Below are 13,879 nucleotides of genomic sequence, written 5' to 3' on the forward strand. Positions count from 1 at the left end.
GTGGACCAACCTCACCCCGTGTCAAGCCACAAAAAACATCTGGCCAACACTCTAAGCAGATCGCATATAAGCTCGATAATAGTTGTCATAACCGGACACTGTCTAATAGGAAAGCACGCCACGAGACTAGGTGTATTCTCAAATGACTTTTGCAGAAGCTGTATGGACGAGGAAGAGGAAGAAACGGTTCTTCATCTTCTGTGCACATGCCCTGCTCTAGCTCGAAAACGCAAGAATTACCTAGGAGAATTCTTTTTTAACGATCTAAACGATCTAAATCATATCGGTATAATCAGCCTCTCACGTTTCGTAAGGGACTCTAACTGGTTCCAATGAGCTTAGGAGGAAGCCTCAAGATTCATGTGTCCGTTTCCATCTTGGACAGCCACTATAACCTAACCTAACCGCATTTCAATACAAGTTTAAACATTCTTATTACACTATGACTATATTATTTATGCATTTGTAATGTAAATCATAATGTTTAGCATCATAATAATGCACTTTGGAATGATTTGACATTATATTGGAGCCTGGATAAGCCAATTATGAGCCAAATACTGCTTTGTTGGACAATCGTATTGTGCAAGTGGGTTTTGACATTGAAGAAAAAGAAGATGCAGATAGTGAGCAGCAGCAAGGCAAAAGGCAAGGGGAAGAAGAAGATCCTTTGCACCTATCAAAGGTATGCGTTATTTTGCTAGAAATTCAAAACTCAATGACATTTGGTGGTCTATGCCGGATGAAAGTAAGACTCAAAGAACAATTAGAAGTCGGAATGAAAAATTGAGACTAAATGTTCTTAAATGTTTTCGGGAAAAGCTGAAGTATTCAGACATTAGTTTCACCTAGTGTTATCACAAATATTGTGATTGAAACAACCGATAGGCCACGAGAACCTATGAAGAAAATCGTCTATCTAGTAACCCAAAGCAAATGCGTAGATGGTATGACACATCTGAAGATGAAATATATGGCTACATTGCCAAATTGCTATATGCTGGTGCTGAAAAAGCATATGGAGTGGAAGCGAAAGACCTCTTTCATCAAAGCCTATGGCATTCTATCGCGCCGCCGTCATGTCCTTGGAAAGATTCGAGCAATTACGATATTTCATACGATTTGATGACGGAAGTACTAATAACTTCCGTCTTTAAATCTTTGTTGAATGATGTATTTACAAATAATTTTGTTCATCAACTTATTAGGTAGGAGTTTGTTTCAAGATAATCTGGTTACGTTCTTTGAACTATCTAAGGAACTCACTGTTGATGAACAACTGGTTGGCTCTAGAGGAAGATGTCCTTTCAAAGTGTACATGCCGAATAAGCCTGGCAAATATGGCATCAACATTTTTTGGATTGTTGACGCTGCAAACACATATCCTCTAAAAGGCGAAATTTATGTCGGCCAGCAACCATGTGATGGGCGATCCAATGGGATATCACATCAACTCGTCATGTGATTGGCAGAAAGGTACTTAAACAATAATTACAATATTACAACAGACAACTATTTTACATCGAAACTATGGGCTTTGGAATTGATGAGTAGAAAAACAACCACTATTGGTACTAAAAAATCCAATAAGGCCCTGTTACCGAAACAATTTACACCAATTGAGAAAGTGTTCCAAAGAACTAGGGACAAATTTTCTATAAGTTTTTGTTACTCCCGTTGTATGCAGCTATGCAGGCAACACAAAAAAATGTTCTTATGATGTCAACTGCAAACCACGAGGACAAAATTGATGAATCATCGAAAAAAACCGTCGGTAATTATGGATTACAATGTAACCAAAGGTGGAGTTGATACGTTCGACCGTCTGGCAATAGTTTACACCTGTAAACGAAAAACTAATCGATGGCCGGTAACATGGTTCTACAATCTTTTGGACTGTGCAGGAGTGGCATCTTATAGGGTTTTCGATATTTGTCAGCCTAACTGGTATACCAGAAAAAAGAGGTCCGAAAAGAGAAAAAAGTTTATAAAAGAATTGGCTTTAGAGTTGGCAGATAACCTTATAATAAAACGCATTGCAAAGCCAACTATACAAGCAAGTGTGAAAAGTGCTATGTATAAAATTGATAGGATATGAGATTGAAACCGTCACAAGTTTGCCAAATATGTATAAGACAAAATAACACAAAACAACGCTGTAGACGTGTAAAAAGGAAAACAAAATAACAAAACTACAGCAGTTTGTGATATCTGTTATTCTGTAGCTTGTACTAAGCATTATATAAGAATGTGTGAGAAATGCTTTGTTAATAAAAATAATAACGGTATTGTGGACACCGAAGATACATTGTTTTAAGCTTATTTCATATTTTTCTGTTTAAACTTGGTTCCATAAATAAATTTTAATAAATAATTTAAAGAATAAAGTTTCATATCAAACATCTGCATACAAAAAATCTTCATGGGCACTCAGACACCAAGTACGCGAAATCCAGACATTTTTAAGTACGCGGGTCTAGGGTTAAGGAGCTCCAGTAAGTTTTTTAAGCAATTTATAAATTATAGTCTTATCAAAATTGTTAAAAAAAAGAGGCTGGGATGCGACCCACACTGATAACTTCCCATCCCGTCTGTCGATTTGTCTTGCTTAAAAGTTTGTCTATATGTACTCGTATCAATTTTTACCAAAATTGCGTACTATTTTTTGTAGATTTTATTTTTTATGAAAAAACGGACTGTTGGATTTTTATATAAAAATTACTGAATATCGAAAACAATATTTTCTGTGAAATAAAATAAGTTTCAAGCTAATATTTAAAACTTTTGAAAAGATATTTGAGTCGAAAATCAATTTTTACCAACTTTTATAAAATTTTTTTAGGTTTTTATTTTTTGTAAAAAAACTGTCAATTCGATTTTTTTCAAACTTTATTTGTATGTTGACAACAAGATTTTTTGAAAGATAAAAGTAAATTAAAGCCAATATCTCAAAGTTTTGAAAAGATATTCGAGTCGAAAATCAATTTTTACCAACTTTTATGAATTTTGTTTTTAGGTTTTTATTTTTTGTACAAAAACTGTCAATTCGATTTTTCTCAACATTTTTCAAAATGTTGAAAACAATATTTCTTATAAGATAAAATAAGCTTAAAGCCTAAATTTCAAGTTTTTGAAAAGATATTTGAATTGATATTCAATTTTTACGAACTTTGAGTAATGTTTTTTTTTAGATTTTTATTTTTTATAAAAAAAACTGTCAATTAGATTTTTCTCAAAATTTTATCAGATGTCAAAAACATTATTCTTCGTTGCACAAAATTGTTTTAGAGATGAAATCATATTTCAGTCGTAAAATTTTGGAGGTGAAAAATTTTTTTTTTCAGTTTTATTGATTTAAAAAAAAACCGTTATATTGATTTTTTTCAAAAAATATACCTGTTTGGTATCATGTTACAATATATTATATAAAATTTAATTCAAGTCTCTAGCGTTTTTGGTTCGTAAGATATTTAGGGTTAACCAAAATTTTCACCTTTTTTTTAAACTGCTATGGTAAAAAAACCACCCACGCAATTTTGTTGAGAGCCCTTTCTTCATCTTTCTGCCTTATTATCTGTATAACAAAATTTATTTGAAGTCGATATCTCTTCTGGTTCTTGAGCTATGGACGACGAAAAAAACGTCGCGAACGTACTGACGTACAAACGTACGTACACACGCACGCACAGACATCTTTCTAAAAATCTTTTATTTCGACTCTAGGGACCTTGAAACGTCGAGAAATTTCAAAATTTTCAATTTGACAAATCGGACCCATTACAGTAACTTCCTATGGGAAGTTAAAAAACATCTTGCAACGGTAAACAAAATTTATTGGCGTTTCTACCGACATCAAATGTAGCCTCAAACAGGGCCATGAATGAAAAGTCCGAAGAAACTTAAATTTATGAACGGCCAAAAATAAAGGATACAAATAATGCGTCCTAGAGGCAGTAAAACTGTTTGATGATTCGTGAAAAAACATGATAGATTCTTCTTCCTCGGCTCCTATGCTCGTTATCAATGACACACTTTTTGTAAGCTCCATAGATAAATCTAATCTCTTTGCTAGGCAATTGGCCAACAAGTTACATCTGTACTTGAGCGCGTAGATTATTTTATGGGACCAATCATTTTTCGCCCCGTGCGGTGTAGTAGGTCCAACATGTGTCTCAACACACAAAAATCCACTGGCCCGGTTGGCATCTTGCTATTGTTTCAAAGAGGTGTTCCTCAAAGTTGACAAAATCACTGCTTAAGCTCTTCATCTATCCCTCTCTTCATGTCTTGTTCCGAGTGGATTGAAAACGGCACTTGTCGATCCTCCTCTTCCTCGAAATATCGACCGTCCACTAACGTCCATGCTTTCCAAAGCCATGGATACGATAATAAACTATCTACTCAAAAAATATCTTGAAGCTTCCGTAGCACTAGGTCCATTGGTTATCCGATGCTTAACTTCAACGAATAGTGGAACAAATCTTTACATCCTTTGGGAGAGAGTAAGATTATTGCACTTAATATTTTAAAAGCATTTGATAGAACTTGGCATCAGGCTATTTTATTGAAAATGCGAGCATCCGGTTTTCATGAATCCCTCCTTCTGAACATCACAAAATAAACTTTGGTGTGCCCCAGGGCTCTGTTTTGTCTCCCAAACTTCTACACATATTTATTAATGACCTCCTGTGTGAAACTTTGAATCAACTGACGATAGTACCCTCAGCTCTTTATAATCGTTCTTAGATTCGCTCTACTTCAGTTGTGGATTTTGAACGGCCTTGTATGATCCGCTCATTAAATTCTCACCTCGACATCATTGTTAAGTGGAGAATACAAAATCGAATAGAATTTAATGCGCCAAAAACCCAATGCTCCCAATATCAATGAGTGCCACTTGCATCAAGGACTCTATAAACCTCTTGTGAAATATGCCGTAAGCTGCCTGAGTTTCCTAAGTCGATGGAAGAATGTTCCTCTTATCTATCTTTTATCTATAAGAGTTATATGCTTCAAAAGTTTGAGTATAATTCCTGTAAATGTGAGCTGGTGCTAATGTAAATAACTTAAGTCTCTTGGACAGTATTGAACCTCGAGCATTTAAAATGATTGGTGATCATATAATTGTTGAACCATTTACGTGTGCCACACTTAAATACCGTAGTAAAGTTTTTTGTATCGGCCTTCTCACTGTTATTTTAACGGATTATAAAAGTAAATTAGATGGCGCAACAGTCCGTTAAGAACTAGGGCCAAGGGGACCTACAGTTTCAAGTAGAATCCGAACGACTAATTTGAAAAAGCACTTCTCATGAAAACAATTACTCTTGGTGGATTTTTCAATTCCTCGCAAGAGGCAGTGTCCATGAAAAAAAACTTAAGATGGCACAGGTAGGGATTGAAACGAAGACCTCTGGCATGACAGCTCAACTGGAATGACGGCTCAACGCACTGAAGCTCATACAACGGTTTTTTTTTTGGGGTGGCGCAACAGTTCTTTGAGTACTAGGGCCTAGTGACTTACAACTCTCAGCCATTCCTGTGTACGCGTAATGTTGTCAGAAATAGAGGGAACCTACAGTTTATTGTCGAATCCGAACCGCTAATTTGAGAAAGCACTTTTTCATGACAAGAGTTACTCTTGGAGAATTTGTCAATTCCTCGCAAGAGGCAGTACCCGTGAAAAGACTTTAGTTGGCATAGACAGGGTTCGAACCCAAGACCTCTGGCATGACAGTCCAACGCACTAACCATCATGCCACGGGTACTACATCATACAACGGTTACTCCAATTTTAACAGAGTATGCTCATGAGTATACCTTCGAGCCCAACGTTGTGCGTTGTGTCAAGTACAGCTATTTGTTGAGCGAATGTGGAATGCTTTATCACTCTGCCTTTTCAAGTCATTGCAAACTTCAAAACTATTATAAAAAAAAGAGTTATTCTACTCTCAAAGAATGTGCTCCACACCAAAAATACTTTTCCTTAAAATAATGCAAAGAATTATGTCCCATTACTTGGGCAGTTGGTAAATGTTAATTTTCATTATTGAATCTATCGAGAATACTTTTAAAAGTGAGCTTAACAAAATCTCGACCGTATTGTGGAAATCCCATTGGTATTTCGCAGAAGCGAATCATTTATTTTTGCATTTTTTGAGTCCTATTCAACTTTTTCATTTCTGATCCTCAATTGCATTACCATCTCTTCTTTTAATCAAGAAGCATATCGACTTGCAATGCAGTGACTAGCTTTGGTGTTGAAGCCTCATTCTATAGTTCAATATTGAACGACCTTCGCCATCGCTATAGAATTTGTGAAGGATGTCGAAAAACAACCGTTGTGCCAGAAGCAATAATAGATTAATTAAGTTCAGATGCACTGCGATCTATTTTGCCTTTATAAGGAACTAGATGAGGTTGCTCATTCTCATACAGTAAGCCCTGAAAATAAGTTTATTTGTGTATTTTAAGAGAGGATAGTTCCTTACCCTACTTAATAATAATAGTAAGGTCTTTCTTAGTGATTTTCAACGCCAAAGCAAGCTAAAATCATGTGGGTTTATACAAAATTATCAAAATTAAACAATTAAAAAGAAGTATTTTGTTTTATCATTCATTATTATGCCGGAAATATATAATTTGAAAGTTATGGATATCAATAAAGCAAGACTCTCAAACAATTTAAATAGAAAAAATACAAACCAACATGTAAATTGGGTCACAAAAATTAAGTTCACATAACTCAGTGGCGTGCATTGGGATCTATTCCCACAGAACCACAAGAAAGATAAATATGATTATTAAACTTGTGAATTCGTTTGTATGTTGTTTGTAAATTTCCAGCAAAATGTTGTTTAATTTGAAAACCATTAATTAATATTTTTAAGTATCTCAGACACATTACACACAATAACAAGTGCGGATAATTTTTCTGATTAAAGTGTAAAAAATTATTGGAGACAAAGTTAGAAATATTTGCTGAATCAATTTGTTTGCGATTAAAACCTTGCATTGATAGGTACGTAACAAAATGTGTTCATATTGTTGTTTGGTTTTTTAAATATTGGTGTTTATCGTGAATAGAATTTCCTTCAGCAGTAACATTCAAAAATTAGTAATACCAGAACTTATTCACTATGATCTATAAGCTTAAGTGTCAGCAAATTGCATGCCCTACAAAGTTAGTTCGTGATATCAATTAATTCGAATTGGAAACTTTTCTGGCATAGCTTCGGTGATACAAAGAGCCCAAAATAATTATCAATTAACCCCTTTTTTGGGTAACAAAAGTAACATATCGTCGACGTAATAAACAGACTTCGTGGCTCATAAGTTGCAAATTTCATAGAAAGAACCGGAACGAAACGACTTACCTATTTTATAGATATTTTTGAATTCTAAATGGGTTCAATGCTTAAATATAACTCCTATTTCTGGGTTAGTGCCTCCAGAAACTATATCAAACCTCTTGGACAACATTCAACGAAGAGCTTTTAAAATGATTGATAACAATAACGTCAATAAATGAATTACGTCCCTCGAACGTCATCGTCGGAATGATGGTTATAGCCCTAAAGTAGTTGGTGAATATATATTCTCAAACCTTCACTTCCTTACTTTAGGTGGCATTAAAGTCCTGTGTGAACTAGGGCCTCACCTAACAAACTTCTACATCTAGCTCGGTCCCTAGATAAATGTCTTCAATTTCGCGCTCCAAGTTGAGTGAGGCCACTTTCCACTTTTGCGCGCCACCTGATTCGCGGTCTTCCTCTACTGCGCTGTTTTGTGGGTGTGGATTCGAAGACTTTTTGGGGCGGAGCATTGGTTTCCATGAGCTCTACGTGACCCAGCCATCTTAGTCGTTAGACTTTTTCCCTTCTGGCTAAGTCTACGTCACTGTACAGCCCGTATAGCTCGTCGTTCCATGTTCTCCTACACTCCTCTTCTATGCATACGGGACCGTAGATCACACATAGAACTTTTCTCTTGAAACGACCCAAGGGGCTTTCATCCGCTTTTGTCATATACCATGCTTCTGCACCGTTTATCAGGACGGTAATGATGAGGGTCTTATATAGCGACTCTTTGGTCCTTCGCGAGAGGACTTTGCTTTCTTAGCCCAAAGAAACAGCGGTTAGCAAGACTTATTCTTTATTCGATTCAGCGCTGGTGTTATTTTCTGCGTTCATAGCGGAGCCTAGGTAGACGAAGTCCTTGCCTACCTCAAAGTTACGTCTGTGAATGGTGAAGTTTTGACCCAGATGTCAGTGTTGTAAGTCCTTTCTTAACGACAGCATGTACTTTGTTTTGCCCTCATTAACCGTTAAACACATTTTTGCCGCCTCTGACTCAATACTCACAAAAGCCCCATTGACATCACGCTGAGTTCTTCGGATTATGTCAATGTCATCAGCATATGCTAGTAATTGGACAGCTTTTTGAAAGATAGTGACTCTAGTGTTGACGTGTTAGCTTTGCACTATTCTTTCAAGCACAATGTTAAAAAAATCGCATGACAGCGCATCACCTTGTCTAAAATCTTTTGTGACATCGAATAGTTTTGTTAAGTTGTTTCCAACCTTTATGGAGCAGTGTGAATTCTCCATGGTAATCCTGCACAAACGGACGGGTTTGGCAGGGATGCCAAAACTAGACATGGCTCTATACAGCTCGTCCCTGTTAATACTATCATAAGCGGCCTTGAAATCGATGAAAAGATGATGGGTATCGATTTGATGTTCTTGGGGTTTTCCAGGATCTGCCGTAATGTGAATATTTGATCGACTGTGGACTTTCCTGGTCTAAAACCACACTGATAAGGACCTATCAGGCTGTTCACGATGGGCTTTAGACGTTAACATATTAAGGCAGAGAACATTTTATAAGCTATGTTAAGTAGACTGATTTATCTATAGTTGGTGCAGTTTAGAGGGTCTCCTTTTTAGAATCGGGCAAACAATATCGAGGTTCCATTCATCGGGTATGCTTTCTTCCAACAATATCTTACAGATAAGTTGGTGCATGTTCCTAACTAAATTATATCCAGCTGCTTTGAAGAGCTCGGCATTCAAGCCATCTGCACCAGCGGCTTTATTAGACTTCAACTTAGATATGGCAATCTTTACTTCGTCTGAGTCGGGAGGATAGGATTGTTGGCTTTCCTCGTCTAAGTTGAATCGATCATCCTGCCTGACAGCGCAACCTGGAGGCCAGATAAACCTCTCCTTATAGGCCTAGGCTCCGAATGAGTTGTAGGAGCCCTATAAGGTGTTCACTAGTTCTACCTTACTGGAACTGTAGACGCCACCGTTGATTCCGTCTCGCGAATGCTTATACTGCCATCTGGATAAGGAGAGGTGCCTTTGTGGAAACACCTCTCCCCCCTCTTTCGTTTGCTACCTCCAACAACTTTCCACTGGGGTCGGAACCCCATCTCCAGTTGAGAGTTGAGAGTAGAAGTTGATAGACAGAGGTAGGTTTTGAGAAAAACCTATGGACGCTTGTGTCCTCTTGAATGCACATGTTGACTTTTCTCAAACTAGGTGTAGTCATATTCCTGTGCTACAGAGTACGGCCCTAGATCTTCTTTCCGTGTTGTATGATGACTCAGTCGGTCCTGATAGAATTGACCGTTTGTATTAAAAAATTGTGGGAATGCTTAAGTCGAAGTCCTAACGTTCATATTCAAACATTCCTTCTATGGAAGAAGTAATTTGTTTACACCAATATTAAAAAACAAATCAAGTCAAGCAAATAAAAAACTAAAGAGGCATTGCATTCCTATTCTTTTAAGAAGTTGTCTTTGAGACTGTTGCATATAGAGAAAAAGATCATCTGCTACAAATCTTCTCACATTTTCACTATAATTACATTGACTTTTCTACACTTAATGGCCAGCATGGATTTAATCAAACAAAAAATCACTCAGTTTTCCATTCTTTTTCTCAGCTTGAATTAAATGTTGCTCTGAAAATAGATCTTACCAATTAAATTTTACAACTTGTTTTTGTCTATTAACGAACGTAACGTTATGTTTTTGCGACCAAGTAAAATTTTCTTTTTTGCTGATGACATGAAGGTTTTCAAATAATAAAGTGTAAGAAAAATAGCTCTTCCTTTAACCCTTAAAAATGCAAAACGATAACTTTTATTAAAAAACGAATCGTAGCTGTATTTGATTATTTTGCTTTGCAGCATAAACTCTGCCACGTCCTCACTTTATACAAGCTTTATAAATAAATAAATTAGGTGGCACAACAGTCAGTTAAGACTTTTGGCCTAGTGACTTACAACAATCAACCATCCCTGTGTGCTAATAATGTTTTCAAGTATCTACAGTTTTAAGCCGAATCCGAACAGCTTATTTTAGAAAGCATTTTTCATGAAAAGATTAGCTCTTGGAGGATTTGTCAATTTCTCGCAAAAAGCAGTACCCCACGGAAAAAATGGAGATGACACGGGCAGGGGACCTCCGGCGTGATAGTCTAAAACACGCCTCGGCTACTACCCAAGCTCTTTAGGTACATGCAGATGACGACATCATCAGGAGAACCGAACAGGCTGTACACGTTTTCTTTGTTCAGATCAAGCAGGTGGCACAAAATTTGGGGCTGCACATTAGTCCAAGAAAAACAAAGTACAAAGCTAAAAACACAGTGGGTCAAACAATTAAGGTAGCGGAGCATGAATTTGAAGTGGTGCAATCCTTCAAATACCCTGGGTCAATAGTAGCAGCCGATAACAGAGTAAAAGAAGTAAAAATACGCGGTCCAACAGAGCCTACTTTAACCTGAGTTCGAGAGAAACTCAGATAATTGTTGGCTCCTTATATGAGGAAGGACGAAGCAGATATTGCAACCAAAATTTAACTCTGTAGACTCAGGTGAGCAGGACACCAGCTCGGAAAGTCATTTGTAGTACATTTTGTGGTAGACGAAATAGTGACAGAAAATGCTTTTCTGTATTTGTAAGTACTGAGATTATTTTTGTAGCCGCACTACACGAATGTGGATTACCTTTAACCGGTTCAATACTTCCCATTCTAATGAATGTGCAGATATTCAAACCAAATACGCATCTTCCTTCTAATCCAATCGCAATTTTCTGATCGCTCGCATTGTGCTTACATTTTTAAGGATATTGATATCCCTAACATAAAAACGCGAAAAGATGGACCAAGAGGATACTAAGCCATCCTCTTTGAAGATAATATATCTTAAATTGAACTCTTCAATTTTAAAGTGCATAGGGTAAAATAAAGTTAAGAATAAGCCAATTAAAATGGTTCTTTTACTATTGAAGGGAAATAGACATATATAACTATTCATAGTGCGAAAACAGCAACTTCAAAAGTATGTAAATGAATTTAAGAAACTCTTTGAGATTTTGACAAAACTAAAACTTTTCTAAGGTGAAATGGTATAAACCAGAAATAATTATTTTGTTTTTTAACTTGTTCAAACTTACTTTGCATGGAAATGGTTTCTCGCCGGTATGAGTCCTAGTGTGCACCGTCAACTGACCTCTCGTTCGAAATCTCTTCTGACAAAAACTACACGAATGTGGCAGCTCACCGGTGTGCATTGTCTTATGTAAATTTAAGGTACTTTTCGTATGGAATTTCTTATCACAAACATTACATCCATATTGTGGATTTTTACCACAATCCGACTTCATATGCTCCGCCAGCAGTGTCCGCGATGAACACAACTTACTGCAAATATAACATCGATGGAGTAGCGGTTTCTTCTTCTGTCTTAGCGTTAGATCTTGTTCTTTGTGCATTTCTAGTTGATGTTTTCGCAAAGTGGCATTGTCAGCAAGTGTGACATGACATAAATGACAAAATGTTTCATCTACAAAAAAAAAAACATAACATATTTATATCTCAAATAAAAAACAAAAACCTTACTGGGTCCAGCATCCATCACTAACTCAGGTCGCAGCTCAAAAGCTTTTCCCTGAAGTTCACTGTCATTTTGAAAATGTATCGTCAGAAGGTGTTTTTTAAACGGTCTCAGTTGAGTATACTGCCTTGGACATGCGGGACAAATCCAAACATAACGGTATTTTTCATTCAAAGCATTCGCAACCATATTATAGACTTGTGTATCGTCCAACATGGGGAAAAACAGCGACGCAGGTTTATTTGCTTCGTCAACTTCTGCCTTTGGTAATACTGGTTTGGCCTCAACAAATGTAGGTGGATCATCGAGCTTGACTTTCTCGGCTTTTTTATATTCCTCGGTGAGGGTTTTGATGACATTGTTAACATTATTGAAATTTGGTAACCTATTTGACTGAATGATATCTTCAAAGTCAAATTCTCCACTCGAAGGAATCTGGAATTGCTGTTGGCTGATGTCACCTTGTCCGTTCAATGTGGACGTGGAACTACAAGTAATATCTTCTTCCATCTTCACTGAAACACAATTTGTTTCATCTACGACTAATGCAGCTTCGTCGTCGTCACCTCCACTGCAAGCGTTTTCTGAATCCATCTGCATCTGATCTGCATCCCCCGATGTGCAGTTGTAATCGGATGAGTACGGTGTATCATCACCGGCAGAGTCAACCGCCACCGCCAACGCTGCCGCCGCCGCTGCCGAAGCCTTCTTTTTTGCCCATGCATCTAGAAGCAGTTGAGATTGTTTGCTAATTGTTTCAAAATGATCCAATCCGCAATTCTTTAAAGTGGGTAATTTTCCATTCGGAGCCTTAAAATGCATTGGATTTGGACTGTTTGTGCTTTTTGGAGGAACAAAAGTTAGACATATTTTTTTTGATAAGTTCGTGGTATTTTCTAAGACGTCATCTTTTATCTTATGTGGAAGTGCTTTGCGTCTTGAAACATGGCCAAGTTCAAGTGCGATTGGTTTCTCCTTAACCACCACATTTTGTACAGAACCTATTGAACCTCTATTTTTCAAAGCATACTTTCGTTTTTTCTTTTTTGGTGATGAAGATGTTATTGTTGTGGTTTTTGTTTTTGTTGTTGATGATGATGATTTGCTACTATCACAATCTAAAGATTTTTGTTCTTTGATTTCTTTTTTAACTTTAAAGCCTAATCCATTTGGTTCGAAAGAGGGATTAAAAGGGAATTTAGTTTGTCGTACTTTTTTGGCTTTTCGATCGAATAGTTCTTCAAGCAATAAATCAGTGTTATCAGTCGCACTATCAGGTTGCTCTGGTTCTGGTGATTCTGGTTCATCTTTGATGTAAGGAAGTGGTATGGGCATTTTTAGTTTAGGTGGTTCGTTAGCTTCATAATCATCATCGTCGTCGAGAGGTTCTTCTTTGATGAAATTTGTTTGAAGTAATTTATAAACGTTTCCTTCGGAGTTGACACTTTCATTTTCAGACTGGGGAGCATCAGCTTAAAAAAAAAAAAACAAAAAAAAATAAATAAGGCGACTTGTTACTTAAAAGCTGACAATTTTAAGATACATTGCTTCTTCAGGGTTTAAAGGATGGGATTCGATTTTAATTTCATAATAAAGAAATAAAACAAGAAATTATCTTAAAATAAAAATTGGTATTATGGTGATGAATATAAAATGTGCAAATATTTTGCAACCATTTTTTAACTCAGTCACCAAAAGTTAAAGGGAGTAAGAAATGTTTGAGGAATATACGCGGAGGGCCATATGAAACGTTTCTCTTAAAATTCCGTTGACATGGTTGGTAATCAATGTTTTTAGGGCTACAATGTGTCTTGGTTTTTCGACGCCTGGTAAACCCGGGAGTGGTGGCCAAGTGAAGTCAGTTTCAGGACTTGGCAACACAGCGAATCGTTTCAAGTTTGGGCGTTTAAGTTGCCTAGGCGTTTTGTTTAGTTTTGAACCTACAGTAAATTGGTCAGGGAAATTTAATG

General features: G+C 36.7%; 1 protein-coding gene across 1 annotated transcript in view; it reads right to left on the reverse strand.

Moving 5' to 3' along the window:
- LOC129943428 (uncharacterized) overlaps positions 1 to 13,879 on the reverse strand; it is a 33,414-nt gene that overhangs the window by 3,821 nt on the left and 15,714 nt on the right. Inside the window, exons 10-11 of the mRNA XM_056052864.1 lie at positions 11,915 to 13,381; positions 11,470 to 11,858 (exon numbers count right to left, since the gene is read on the reverse strand). Of these exons, the coding sequence (XP_055908839.1) occupies positions 11,470 to 11,858; positions 11,915 to 13,381 (1,856 nt within the window). The remainder of the gene's footprint in view (positions 1 to 11,469; positions 11,859 to 11,914; positions 13,382 to 13,879) is intronic.

This window comes from Eupeodes corollae, chromosome 1 (assembly GCF_945859685.1).
Source record: "Eupeodes corollae chromosome 1, idEupCoro1.1, whole genome shotgun sequence".
Lineage (NCBI taxonomy): Eukaryota > Metazoa > Arthropoda > Insecta > Diptera > Syrphidae > Eupeodes > Eupeodes corollae.